Here is a 15,137-nt window from a genome sequence, read left to right as displayed (position 1 = left end):
TGTGTAAGGTACCTGTCTTGACAAAGTTGACTTTTAAGTCTGAAACATACCCCTGTAAAATTTATTTTAAAAATGTGTATTGTGAGGGTGAGTCTAATTTGATTTTTTCCAAGTAGCTACCCACTTTTACCAAAACTATTTACTAAAAATCCCATCCATTCTCAGTTTTTTTGTTGGCTTCTTTATAATTTGTTACACTCTGTATGATATTAAATTCTTATATATGCTAGGGTCTATTTATTGCTTTCGTTTTTCTTTTTTATGTTTCTTGTAATGTTAGTACCATGTTGATTTGATTATTGTAACCTTATAATATCTTTTTGCTATTTGGTGTTTTACCCTGTTCCTTCCCTAGATTATTTTCTTCAAAAAATGTTGTTAGGTAATCTCTTTTAATGACCTTTATTTAGAAAAAGAGTTATTTTGTTAAATTCTATCTTCTTATTTTACTTGTCTCCTACCCTCATTTCCCTCCAGTCCCCCCCTCAACATTAACCAAATCCAAATTATTCTGAATAGAATTATAATAATGTGTAATTTAATTTTGAAGAGTTTCTTTAAATTATGCAGTTTTCCTACACAAGAACATTTCTGTTATATATTTGAGTAAGTTTTAAATTTTATTTATAGTGCTCTTATTTTTTAGCATAATTATTTTTGTATTTTGATTTGTATTTCTAATATGTAATATTATAGATTTATATTATAAAGGTGAAAAGGATTTACAGATCAATTTTTTAATGACTGATTTTTTAGGTACTCTCATTTACACATCCCATCTCTTTTCATTCTGCTGAAACATTTGAGTCTCTCTTGGCTTGTCTGAAAATGGATGACGAAAAAGTAGCAGAAGCTGCACTCCAGATTTTCAAAAACACAGGAAGCAAAATTGAAGAGGATTTCCCACACATCAGATCGTGAGTTGAGTTTATTCTGATAGATACTCTGGAAGATAGAAAAGTAACTTACTGTTTCTTGATTTATGTGTAGTTTGAATCGTTTAAGTTTTGATGAAATAATGTCTAGGTTATCTTAAATCTGTACTGTTCAGTTTAGATTCTTATTTCCCACAAGAAGCATTGATTGGTATTTTAGATTAATGAAAAATTATAGAAGATCAGAAATTTAGTGGAGTGAACATGACATTTCTTTTTGAAGTATTAGTTTGCTTAAAGATTTTAATGAAAATGGTTTTACAATAAAACAGTTCCTTGGCATATTATGGCATAGAATAAACAATTCATGTGAATTTAAGGTCCATTGGGAAATTCCAAAGGATTGTCCATAGCACTCTTTACTTCTTTCTGTGATTATGCATATTGGATTGAAAATTTTCAGAAATAGTACTTTATTTGATGCAGGGAAGCAGGGAAGCACAGAATAAGCATCCTGACAGCAGTGTGTTTGTGTGTGTGCGCATGTCTTTGTCCTGGTATTTCCAAGAATTGGAAATTGTGCTGTTGACCTGGAGATCTCTAATAGTGGTTAGTTATTGTTCAAAATTCTATAATAATAAATCTTTATTGTTTATGGATCCCTGCTTGCTTCACTATGTACATCTTTCCTCCACGTTCCTGGAGAGCATATCTGATAGTTGGTCCTGGCATTGCCATAGTCACTGGTGATCGGTTTTACCTCTGCCTCGTTGGTCTGGTTAGTGGTTAGGGTACCACGCGTCTTTATGTTGAAAAGTTACCTATGGTGCTTTTCCTCAGAAAGAGACTGTGGACAGAGCTAGTTTTTAGAAGCTCAGGTACACTTTTTGTTATTCCTTCCTGTTTATGTGAACTTAATTCTAGAAACTTGATACATGGGACGAAAACATTACTTAAATGATAATTGAAACATACCAACATTTTGTTAACAGTTATGCTCTTTGGCAAGGGTAAGAAACTTTACTGTTTAGAACTAACTTATTAATTTTTAAGGGAGTCTAGGGCATGAATTTCCCTTTGGAATGGAGCTATGACTCTCCTATCCACGTCAGAGATCAGAGTTTGGAGGTATATGTATATGTAAAGCTGTATATAACTCTATACCATTTACAGAATATGCACTTATTATGTTATCTCATTTAAACCTTGTAACAATTCGGTGAAGTGTGGGAATTACCCTAATCTTCCAAATGAGGAATCTAATGTTTACTTGAGCTGAATGGTTCTAGGTCATATAACTCGCAAGAAACAGAGTGAAGATTTGAATACAGGCTTGTTTGTCTGCAGTGCCTGTAGTGCCATATCCATTAGGACACAGTTCCTTTCTTGATTAGAGCTTCGAACAAGTTTTATTTTGATTTATTCAGTGGAAGTTTTTATTTTCATTGTAGATTGACTTTCCTTGTACCTTTTAAAGAAACATTGTTTGATATATTTGTAGGAGAACTATAAGAGCAAGGTCGAAATTTTAGAACACACAAGGGCATTTTAAAACATATGCTGCTTTAATATGGAACTGAAGTACCTAAAATTATTTGATTTATATGCTGAGTATATTTCAGATGTCTCTCATGAGGAGAATTAACTCAACTGATAATGAATACCTGCTGTGTGTGTGCACTGTTCCCAATGAATAACTCACAGTATATGTCTTCCAGGAGATAAAATATGTGTGCAGATTTTATGTTTTAAATTATTAAATTGGGTGATTTGATGTTGAGGAAAAATGATAGAGTTAAATGAATGTTTATTAAATTATCTTCCTTTGAATTCACATAACATTTAAAAGAACCAAAAGAAAAATGTATCTAAGTAGAAGTGACTTAAGACTGAACAGAACTGGTGCTAGATAAGCCATTTAGATTGAATTGAATGTGAGAACATTCACAACTGATACACATATCCCTGAATCTGGTATATATGGTAATGTTTAGTAAGTGTTCTGTCATTTGCTAATATAGAGGGAGGAGATTGAGGTATGGGCAGGCTTTGAGAGAAATAAGGAAAACCAGCTAGAATAGAACTAAAGGAAAGACTTTGGTCATACCATTTTTCTCTGTGCTGACCTCTTTTTCTTAACAGGAGGAGCAAAGCTTAGAGGTGAGGTAAGGTTTAGAGTAGAATTATAAAGCAAATGTCTTATTACCAACTTTACAGGAACAGAAAAAAATAAAGTGCTGACCCACTAAACTGAAATGATTGTGAATTATGGGTTTCATTCTGACTCAGCAAGTCTCTCAGAAGTCTGGCTTACCCCAGAGTAGGCAGATGTGCCAAAATTTAGAGTCCCTTTATAGCATAGGATATGGCCATTGTCCAAGTGGAGCTGGGTCTCAGTGGAAGAGTTCAAGCACACTTGGAGAGAAATTACACAGAAATAAAGCGCTCACTACCTTTAGTCCCAACTCCCTCCTGCATGCTACTTATCCAGCTGATTAAGCAGGTGTAGTTTTGAGTTGGGAGCTTTGATGTTAATTTTTTAAGACAAGTGTTCCTTGTTCAGTCATCAGGGAGACACTATCTGCGTTTTTGTTTGAATGGCAGAGCCAGAGATAATTTCTCTAATTCAAAGATGAGTTAACAAGAATGCAAATAAATTAACAAACATGAAACCTATGCAGATATTTTTACATTAAAAAGATAGCTGATTAACACTTCGGAAGAATTGAACTTTTGTAGGACAAAAGAAGATTTTGACTGTTGTTCTAAACTGCCAAGAAAGTTAAATAGCAAATGACATGGAAAAAAAGAACAAAAATAAGATAACATAAAAAGGGAAATGGCAGAACTAAGGATAAAGAAGAGCAAGAACGAATTTGTATTATAGAATGTAATTATAAACAGCAAGGAGCAGAGTGAACAATAAAGAAGATGTAATCAGGAAGGTAGAATTTGAGCTTGAGGAAACTGCATAGAATGTAGAAATAGTGGGCAAAGAAATGGAGGCAAGTAAAGGGAATTGCAGATATTGAAAAGCCATAATTGGTTTCTGTGCAGAATAGAACAGAATAATGGGAAATGGAAAATATTTCTTAAAAATAATAGTAAACTTGTTTAGAATGAATGAAAACATAACCTAGAGATCAAGAAGGCTCATGTTTTAGGATAATATCCTGATGGAATTTACTGAATTTTCAGAGATTACAGAAGTGGTGCCCCAAATATCAAGAAAAAAAGTGGATCATGTACAATGGAAAAGTCATGAGACCAGCTTATTTCTTTTCAACCACTTAAGATTTCTGAAGTTAATGATTCAACAGCTAGAGAGTTTTGATGGATAAAAAGAATGTAACGCGTTAGCTAACTAGTCAAGTTGTGCTTAAGTAAGGGCAAATGAAGACTGTTCTTTAGGATTCAAGGATTTAGGAAATGTATTACGCCTTTTTATTGTGAGGTCACTCTGTCTGCCAAGTTGTATGCTTTCCCCCTTTGCATTCAGTTTTGCTTGTGCCTCCAAATCCAACTTTTGTTTTCTTCTTGTTTGCATATCTCTGATTTGTCTTTTCATACCATTCTACTCTCAGTATTTAAGCTTTAGATGTGGCTGTATCTCTGTTTTAGATATTTGAAAACCTGGATTTTTTTTTTTTTAAGGGTGATGTAGGTAAATAAAATTGGCTCAAGACAAGAGAAGGGAAAAAACCTAATAGGCCATACTTATAAAAGAATTTGGAAAAATTACCCTTTACTACTATTAATAATGTAATAAGTGCCAATAAAAGTTATGTTAAAGGAGATATTTCAGATCTACAAAAAACCAGGAATTCTTATTTTCAGTTGTTCACAGCATGGCGGGAAGAAAGCATGTAGATTATTTCTTACAAAGCCAAGGTAACTGGCAAGAATGCTAAAACCTGATAAACGATATCCCTCCAAAGGAAAACTAAGACACATCTTACTAATATTGGTGCAAAAATTGTACATAAAATATTATCATATAGAGTTTACTACATTAAAACAAGAATATACTATGGCCAAATGTGGTTAATTCCAGGAATACAAAGAGAGTTACTATTAGTAAGCCTAATATTTGTGTTATAATTCATTATATAAGTGAGTAAAAGGAAAAAGACACAATAGATCATTTTGACAGTTTCTGGAAAGGCCTCTGATAAAAAAGAAAATCAGGGTATTTATAATTAAACCTAATAAAATAGGATAAAAATGCCTTCACACCTCTCATGCCAGTAGGTACTATCATGTTGTAAAACACTAGAAGCGTTCCCAGTAAAATCAAGAACAAAATGAGAAAATACACTATCTCTGATGTGATTTAGCATTGTTTTGGAATGTTGGAATCATTAGCCAATATAATTACGTCAGACAATGAAATAAGAGGTGCAGGTATTGGAGGAAACAAACATCATATTTCTTGGAAAAACCCAAGACAATCAACTGAAAAATTACTAAAAAAAAAAAAAGATAGCCAAAATAAGTATGTAAGAATCAGAAGATTTACAAGTAAAGTATACAAGAAATTTATAACCCAATACAACTCTATAACATTGTGGAAGAGTATAATATTTAATGAGGAAATTAGGAAAACTTAAATTATCCAAATAAATAACTGACAAGCTGTTTTAAAAGGATAATTAGGGGGGAGGGAATAGCTCAGTGGTGGGGAGCACATACTCAGCATGTGTGATGAGGTTCTGGATTCAATCCCCAGTATCTCCATTAAAATAAAATAAATAACTAACACCACCTCAGTGTAGAAAATAAAAAAAGAAAAATTAATGGAGACTGCATACTTGATTTTACATATATTCCAGATGAACTAAAAATTATTTATTTATATAAGATTTCATTTTACAAAATTTTTATCTAAGATTTTAAATATATATAAAACAAATTAATAGAAGAATTGGTAATCGGTACATTTCTTCAGCTTCTTTTTTCTTGTTGGTAGGAGAAGGGACATTAATGCCAAGTCATAAATGAATTATTGAGCAATTCGAGTTCTAAAAATTCTTTTTTTGAACAAATATTTATAGAGCCTTCACTGTATATAAGGTATTGAGGATGTTGAAATGAGCAGGACAGCTTAAGTCTCTGCCCTTATATTTTCATGAGGGAGAATACTATTTAGATAAAAGCAAAAATTATGAAATACTGAAAGAAACACAACTGATATCTGGGAAGCTATTTTTAATGTGTATGACTTTAGAAAAGGTTAGTATTTGTAATGTATAAAGATTCTTAACAAAGGAATCACAAACATGTCTCACAGCAGAATACTAGCGTGGGAATGAACAGGAAGTTTATAAACAGGAAATCCTTTGTCACATGAGGTATGATTTATACCTACTAAGAGTAGTGGAGGAGAGTATAGATAAAAATATCCATGTGCTTCTGGCCAGGCTCACCAAGAAGAAAAGAGAGGGGACACAAAAAACCAAAATAAGAAATGAAAATACCCCTGTGCTCTAACACTTAGTTAGCATGCCAATGATGCTCTCTTGGTTGGAGTATAAATTGATGCAGCTTTTCTCGGTTGGTAATACAGTAATGCATACCAACTTAAAATGTGTGTGATCTTTTATACTGCAGTTTCACTTTTAGAAATTTGCCCCAGAGATAATTAGAAAAGATGTCTACATAATGATTGTATGCTTCAGGGTCCGGTCAGAGAAACAGAAACCACATCAGGTACTTTAAACATAAATAAATAATACAGATATTTTAAATATGAAAAGAACAAAAAGTTGCTTTGATAACCCAGAGATTATGAATTAGTGGGAAGCAGCTACCACCCTTAGGGCTGGTGGAACAACTGGGGAGAAGTGGTGGTGTTAAGGACTGCCCGGTGGGTGGGAGAGCCCTGTCACCATCGCCCACCTGTCAGAGTAGGGGTGGCTGGCTGTTGCGGAAGGGCAGTGCAGCTGCTGCACAGAAGGCCTAAAGAACTGTAGTGCCTCTTGTTGGAAGAACCTGCCAGCTCTTGAGAGAGTCTGGGAAATGTGATCTCAGAGCAGATTACAGGATAGGTTTAAAGCTCAGAAACAGTAGATAAATAACAGGGGTGTTCATGGTTTTGTAGTAGAGAAAAAAAAAATAGACCATCTAAATGCTCATCGGTAGGAGATTGGTTAGATTGGTTGTGATGTAACTGTCCACTGAAAAGCTTGTGTGACCATTGAAAAGGATAGTAGTTGGCAGTACTTGACGTAGGAGGTTCTCTGCAACATTGGTGAAAAATGTTGCCAAATAATATCTTGTATTCTCATTTATGTAATATATGTATAGGGAAATTTCAGACGTATGTTCCTCAAAATGTTAACAGTAATTTTTTCAGGGTAGTGGAATTTTGAGTTTTTTCTCTAGTGTTTTCTATGTATTTTTCAACTTTGCATTCTGCGTGGTTATGATTTTCATCAGGGGAAGATATCTTGAAAGAAGAAAATCAATTTAATGAGATGATTAAAGGATTTCTTTTAATAGAAACTTTATTATAAAAAGCAGTCAGAAGGTAGTTGCTTCATTTACATTTCACTAACTTCTCAGACTGCCAAGGACTTCAGAATTCTTGTAATTTTTCTCTTCTTTATTGTTTTGGTTAATTTCTGTTTTCTGTTTAAATGAGTATCCAACGCATTGGATGAGGTTAAAATTTCTCATACTATCTTAAAAAGTCTTAGCCATAGTTGATTCTTACTTGTGTCTGACCTGTAATTTTTCACTTGATTACTAAGAAATGAGATTATGAGTGTTTGTATTGTAAAGTGATTCCTGAGAAGATAGGTCTTATCTGAGGAGTTTAGTTACTGAAGCAACCAGAAAATAGTGTCTTTTTATTTCACAAAGAAGCCACAAATCATAGACTAAAAACATAGCATTTTGGTGAGACTCAAATTGTTTTTTACATCTTTTATTGAAAATTTCAAACATATATAGAAGTAGATAGAATATTAGAACAAACTCCCATGTTATTCAAGCTTATATATGAGTAACTTACTGCCTCTTTGTTTAATTTATAATGCTACACACTCCCTCATTCCCTTAATATTTGAGAACAAATCCCAGACTGTATATTTCATCTATATATCTAAGTATCTCTAAAAGGTAAGAACTCTTTAAAAAATCACAATACTTTTATCACAAACACAGTTAATAATAATTGCTTAATGCTAATAATATGCAATTAATTTTCTCAAAAATGTAAGTTTTTAGGTGAAAGCATAGTTTTTTTAATTTTAATTTTTTTTAATGGAGGTCCTGAGGATTGAACCCAGGAAGGACCTTGTGCCACTGACCAATCCCCCTTCCCCCCACCTAGTAATTTTTTTTTTAAGTTTGGTTTTTTTGAATCGGAATCCAAGTAAGGTTTCTACATTGCTTTGGTTGATAAGTCTCTGAAGTCCCTTGTCACTTGTAGGCTTCCCCTTCAGTTCTCTTCTTTCTTTGTGTCTGATAAAGAAACCAGGTTGCTTCTCTTGCAGAGTTTCACATAGACGGATTTTTGCTAATTGTACGCCTTTGGCGTGCTTTAATGGTTTTCCGGTACTTTCTGTAAAGTGATAGTTGAATCCAGAGGCCTGCTTAGATTCTGGTTCAACTATTTTTTGCTCCAGGACCACTTTGTGTAGATAGTGGTATGCTTTTCTGTCAAGAGGCACATAATATTTGGTTATTTCTTTTTTTATGATGTTAGCAACTGATCATACTTAGTAATCAGTGGTGATATTCTGTCATTCCTTCATCACTTGTTAGCTGAATACTTTTATAAAGAGGAATGTCTCATCTATTCTTTGGTTCCCCAGTGTTACACTTATTTAGGAAAGGCAGGATAAGTGCTTGATTATTTTGTGTTATTGAACAGTGTTCAAAATAAAGAATGAGGAGTTTACTAGCATCCTCCACTTGTGTCCAGTTAGCTGTTGTTGTCTCTTAAAGATATCGTTGTAAACTCAGGGATTTACTTGTATTTGTGTTTCAGTCAACTGCAGTGATCACTCTGATGCTCACATTGTCCCATCTATGCCCAGGAGGCTGTTCAGGTTGACCTCTGAATCCTTTTGAATAATTGCACTAATCTTTGTAATGTCTTCACAATCTAGTATGAGAAAATGTAGCAGGCCCATCTTCTGCATGTCCTGCCACGGACCCGGAACCAGCCATTTCTTCAGGCAGCCTTGGCGCCTTTTAATGGGAGTAGTATTAAGAAATCAGAATGTGAATTTTGTAGGTACTAATTGCTAATGTGTGGGTCTCTTTTGTAGGACAGTTCAGTGGACACGGCTAAAATAAGTTTTTGGGAAGATAAAATGCACTGTTTGTTTGTATTGATTATTTCGGTTCAAATTCAGGACTACCAGGTTTTTATTGAGCCTCTTCAGTTTTATATTTGTATCTCTTTTTCCCTATGCTGGGATAACACAGGATGATAAAACTATGATATTACATCATAAATTATTTGAATTATCCCATAATAAATACTTAAGGGTCTCAGAATAGTAGTAGCACCACCAATGTGTTTCCTAAAAACATCTGTTTACTTGTTTAGGTAGTTCTCTTTTGTATGTTGGGTGTATCACATTAGGAATTTACAGTCAAATTCCTGTGTTTTAAATTTACTTATGCCAACAGATAGATCCACACTTCTGTTCATTTGTTTTATTTTTAAGGTTACTTTTAAAAAATTATATTTCTTAATTATATGAAATATTTTCTGGTTTTAAAGACAAGTCTGAAACAGCAAGATATAGTCTAAGAAGTCTAGCCTCTATTCCTCAACTCTCTACCCTGTTCCTTCTTACCTATAAACTAGAATAGAAGTCCTTCCATGCGTATATATGTCTAGATGTGTTTAAGTGCATATATGTGTTCATATGCCCCCTTTGATAGATAAATGATAAAGTACACTATACATACTTTTCTCCAACTTGCTTTTTTTTCTCTTTACATGAACTAGCAGAATATTTTGTGGATATATCATAGAATAAATGCATGTATAATTCTGCTAGGTATTGCTACACTTCCCTTCATAGTGGTTGTGCCATTTCACATACCCTCTAGCAATGTATCAGTGTACCTGATTCCCTACAGCCTTGTCAACAGTGTTGTTAATGAAACGTTTTTCTTTGTGCCTGGTCATCTTCTTTGTTCTGCAGTCTTTGAAAGTAGTGTTACCACTTCTACTTTCATTTATATTAGTGTTTTCAAGGCATCTCTCCTTCCCCTCTCCTCCCCTCTCCTCCTCTCTGTCTTTTTTCCTTTTCTTTCTTCGTTTCTTCCCGTCTTTCTATTTTAAAAATGAATTTCTTGTAAATATCTTGTAGTTTGGTCTCCGTTTTGTTTTTGTTGATTTATTTTGGTTTTGGTTGTTTTAATCCAGTTTGCACACCCTCTTTCAGTTGGAATATTTAGACTAATGTAATTATTGATATAGTTGGGTTTAAAGCTACCATCTTGATGTTTGTTTTCATTTCATCTTTTCTGTGCTCCCCTTTCTATTCCTGCTGTCTTTGGGATTAATTGAGTATTTTTAATGGTTTTGTTTTATTAACTCACTATTGGCTTATCTACTTCAAATATAATTATACAACTTAATGTATATTGTAAAAATCTTGCAGCAGCATACTTTCATGCCTTCCCCCTTCAGGCTTTTGTTGCCATATATTTTGTTTCTATATATGTTATAAAGTCTACAATATGTTGTTGATATTTTTGCTTTAAGCAATTTAATATATCTCAGTAAACAATGACAGATTTCTTTCACTTGTACACAAATATTTACCGTTTCTGCCACTCTTCATGTTTTGGATATCTATCCATATTTTCATCTGGTACCATTTTTCTTCATGAATAACTTTAATGTTTCTTAAGAGTATAGTTCTGCTTATAATTAATTATCTTAGCTTTTCTTTATCTGAAAACGTTTTTATTTTACCTTCATTCTTGTTTGGGGGGAGGTAATTAAGTTTATTTACTTATTTATTATTATTATTTTTTATTTAATGGCAGTTCTGGGGATCAAACCACGACCTCGTGCATGCTAATAAGCATGTGCTCTACCACTGAGCTATATCCTTCCCTGTTTTACCCTCATTCCTGAAAGGTATTTTTGCTCGGAATAGAATTCTACATTGAGAGTTTTTTCGTTTAGTACCTCAAAGATGTCACCCCATTATTTTCTGGACCGCATAGTTTGTGATGAAATGCTCTTTCATTCTTTGTTCTATACGTAATGTGTCTTTCTGACTGTTCTTGAGATTTTTCTTTTTATCACTCTTTTTACCAAATTAATAATGATATGGCTTGGAATGGATTAATTTCTATTTCTTTTGCATGAGGTTTTTTGAGATTCTTGGGACTGTGGCTTTATTTCAGACAGATTTGGAAATTTTTTGGCTATTATGTCTTCAATTTTTTTTGAAACGTTCTCTCCTCTTCACCTCCTTGGTTTCTGGGACTCCAATTGAATGTACTTTTGACTACTTCGTATTGTCTTAGAGGTCACTGATGCTCTGTTCTTATTTTTTTCCTGTCTTTTCTCCCCCCTTTTATTTTGCATACTTTCTATTGCTCTCTTCAAGTTCACTTACCTTTTTTTCTGTAATATATAATCTACTTTTAATTCTATGTGTGTATTTTTCATTTGAGGTATTGTGTTTCTCATATTTAGTAGTTCCCTGTGGGTCTTTAATATATATGATATATATGTATTATTTTATATATATATATAAGACATATGTCATTTCTGTCCTCATTATGTTTCCTTTTTACCTTCATGAGCATATGGAGTATATTTATAACAGCTGTTTTAATGTCTTTGCTAATTCTGTCCCCGGTACCATTTCTGGGGCTGTTTCTATTGATTAATTTTCTCCTGATTGCATATTAGACGGTCTTTCTACTGTGGCTGGTGGAAACATAAATTACTACCAGCCCTGTGCACATTAAGGAATTTTTTGGCCTGCTGTTTTCCAACGTTCTTTTCCTGGTCTTGGGTAGTTTTTGCTCCTGCATGACACTGATCATTATTCAGCCAAACACTTGGAGCTATCCCTCTTCAGATCTCCAGAACTCAGGTTCTCTTTCTCTTTTCATAGCTCTCTTCTCTTTGGTACTTTGCCCTAGAAGTTACAGCTGCCTTGGCCTCCCTGAACTCTCATTTTATTCTCATGTAAGTTGTTTTGGCATAAAGTGAACGATGACTTAGAAGAGGAAGAGACTTGAGAAAATAGGAACAATTTAGGTTCCATTACAGTGGTCTTACGTGTAAGGTGACAGAAGCTTAGCTTGAGTGACAACAGTGAGAATAAAATAGAAAAGGCTAATGGAAATGATGTTAGAAAGAAGAAACGGGTCACCATCCATGTTTTTACTTGTAAGTATTAAGTAAAAAGGAATAAATACTTACATTTGTATTGTGCTTTAATATGAACATTTATAAAGCAAAATCATAGATATTGAAAATGAGTCTTTTTTTGTTCTTACAAAACATTACTTAAAAAATATAAACATTGAAGTATCTAGTGGAAGTCATGTTGACTTTTCTGGTTTATTGTTTTCTTTCTTTCTTTCTTTTTTTTTTTCAGAGCTTTGCTTCCTGTTTTACATCACAAATCTAAAAAAGGACCCCCCCGTCAAGCCAAATATGCTATTCATTGTATCCACGCGATATTTTCTAGTAAAGAGACCCAGTTTGCACAGATATTTGAGGTAAAGAGAAAAAAAATTTTTGTTTCATTTTATACTTAATGAACAAATATGAATGATTTTATAGGGTGTTCGTATTTGGAGGTGCATCACTTTATAATATATTTTTAGAATTTGAATCAGTATAATCAGTATTGATGAGTGGTTAAAATCTGAAAATACCTGATTATTAAGATGTTTAATGCTAACTGAAATTCAGAAATCAAGTGATTATGTAGTATTTTTGACATTACCTTATACATTTATCATTAGAAAACTATTTTTCATTTATTATTTACATATAAAATCAGAGTTACAGATAGTAGGTAATAGATGTTATTCTGTCAGTTTATAGGTTAGAAAATTAAATTTCTGTTTATGAGATACTACTGAAGTGTGAGGTTTTGTAAATCAATACTAATTTTAATATAAGGTAGATAAGTGCATTTTAATGGTTACCTAATTTTATGTCAGATTAAAACATGGCTTTTCCCTTGCAGAACATTTGGTCGAGACCAAAAGGTCCTTGTAATTTGGTCCTGTCCAAAACATCCATGAGCATATGTGGTCCATACCGAATGGTTTTGGACAAGACCAAATATCAGGGAGATTTTGGTGTGCATCAGATGTTTTATGGATATATTGGACAGAACCAAATATCTGCTGACCTTCTTTTCAATATGTATTTCATATTCTTCTTCTATACTTTGAATTACCATTATCCTTTCTAAACAGTTGCAATTTCATTATAATCTATTATAATCAGGGGCTGTCTTTAGCATTCTTACTGCAAATGAGGCTAAGCAGAAAATCTATAAAATCGTAACTTAGAATTTTAGTTTAGGAGCCTTGAATTAAGCCAAGACAGTTTAGAAATTATGCTGAAGCTGCCCACCATAAATACTTAGACTTGTTATCTCTATTTTAGAAACATTTATGCTAATTTTGTCACATTTTCATGTATTGAAGACTTGAAAGAGGCAAAAAATTAGTCTTCTTTATTAAACAGCACCTTGGTGGTAGATAGCAAATAATAATTTATTTTATATTTTGTGTGTTTTGAGATTAGAGGTATTTTCTGTAGCCTTTTTTTAATATAAAAGAATAACTTCAAAGAATTCATGTTGATTTCTAGAAAGCTTTTTTGTTTTTCTTGAATAGTTTCCTTTTTGTTCCTTCCAGTGTTGATGACGAGGAGGATAATGCCAATAATAACTTTAACTTTTAGGGTACTTTTATTTTCATTTTGGTATCTGTTATTTCATCTTTATAAGAATCTAATCCGTAATCCTTCTACTGTAATATACAAGTTTGAGGGCTTTCTGAGAAAAGGTTTCATAGAGATATCTGGCCTTTATGAGATTACTGTTAATCCAGGGTCTGGCCATTAATTTTGCTTTTTCAGAATTGACTTTATTAGCTTACTGTGGAAAATTGTCATACATTATAATAAACGAATTGAAAAAAGTACACTGTCAGATTTTTGTTAATAATACGAACAACAAGCTGTTATTTAGGTGTGCAGTGGAGGTTTTGAGGGAAGTCATCAAGAAGAGCAAGAAGTAAACTCATTTAAATATACTTACGACTAAACAAAACCTCTCATATTGCCCCAGTATGTTGGGAGAGAATAGTTTTGTGTTGTTTTTCAAGCTTAAAATTCTTGGTGTTCAATGTGGAAGGATAGAGCATCAATTTTTCATTAAAATGTTCATTAAAATTTTTAATAGATAATATGGTCACTTGCTTCAAAATGAAAAGTTAACAAAACAAATATTCAATAGTAAATAGTAAAATGGTAAAAAGTTTTCTCCTTCACCTCATTTCTGTATCCCCAGCTAGCAAGTTTCTTTTCTCAGAGGCAACCAATGTTATCAGTTTGTAACGTACTTTTATGGAGACATTTTATTCGTATACAAGTAATAAAAACACATACACATACATTTTGTCCCCTTTCTCCCTCCCCTTATGCCAATAGTGGCATACTATAGTCAGTGTTCTGATTTTCCTGTTTTAAATATTTAATGATATATTTTAGATATCAATTTATATGAGTATATGAGGAGCCTCATTCTTTTGTCATGGCAAAGTGAGTATTTATAGTTGGGTTTCCTGTCACAATAATAAAAATAATTTTATTAGCTGTGATACTTAATATTTGATGCTGTAAAAATCCACAAAAATGCATGTCACTATACATAATAAAAGCTTATTTCTTACTCCTGAGAAAAGTTCAGCTGGGTGTTTCGATTGCATTCTAACTAGTTGCTTCAGCATACAGACCCTTCTTGACTGGTGGCTTCTCTTTGAGTCCCACTGGATCCTTGGTATTAAACTAGCCAGTGAGTGAAGAGAGGATGTGGAGAAGATAAACTGCTCATATCTATCTGCCTCAGTGCAGGCATGGCATATATACCTCACTTCCATTTTCATTTTGTTAACCAGAACTTACATATCCTCAACTGACTACAAGTGTAGGCATCCTTATTATGCCCAGGAAGTAGAACAGAAGTGGATATTGGTGAGCCCTAGCAGCCTCTAACATATTTATATATGTAGTCA

At 33.1% G+C, this 15,137-nt stretch overlaps 1 protein-coding gene across 7 annotated transcripts in view; it reads left to right on the top strand.

Annotated features, from left to right (window-relative positions):
* The window catches only part of PDS5B (PDS5 cohesin associated factor B), a 177,732-nt gene that overhangs the window by 104,420 nt on the left and 58,175 nt on the right, over positions 1–15,137 (top strand). For all 7 annotated transcript variants that reach the window (XR_010383646.1, XR_010383648.1, XR_010383650.1 and 4 more), the window contains 2 exons: positions 757–917; positions 12,476–12,599. Coding sequence is in view for 1 of the 7 variants with exons in the window: in XM_031465857.2 (XP_031321717.1) it covers positions 757–917; positions 12,476–12,599 (285 nt within the window). In the remaining 6 variants the exon portion in view is untranslated. The remainder of the gene's footprint in view (positions 1–756; positions 918–12,475; positions 12,600–15,137) is intronic.

Source organism: Camelus dromedarius, chromosome 13, assembly GCF_036321535.1.
Source record: "Camelus dromedarius isolate mCamDro1 chromosome 13, mCamDro1.pat, whole genome shotgun sequence".
Classification (NCBI taxonomy): domain Eukaryota; kingdom Metazoa; phylum Chordata; class Mammalia; order Artiodactyla; family Camelidae; genus Camelus; species Camelus dromedarius.
The sequence above is the reverse complement of the archived record's forward strand: the minus strand, read 5'-3'. Positions and strand labels throughout refer to the sequence as shown.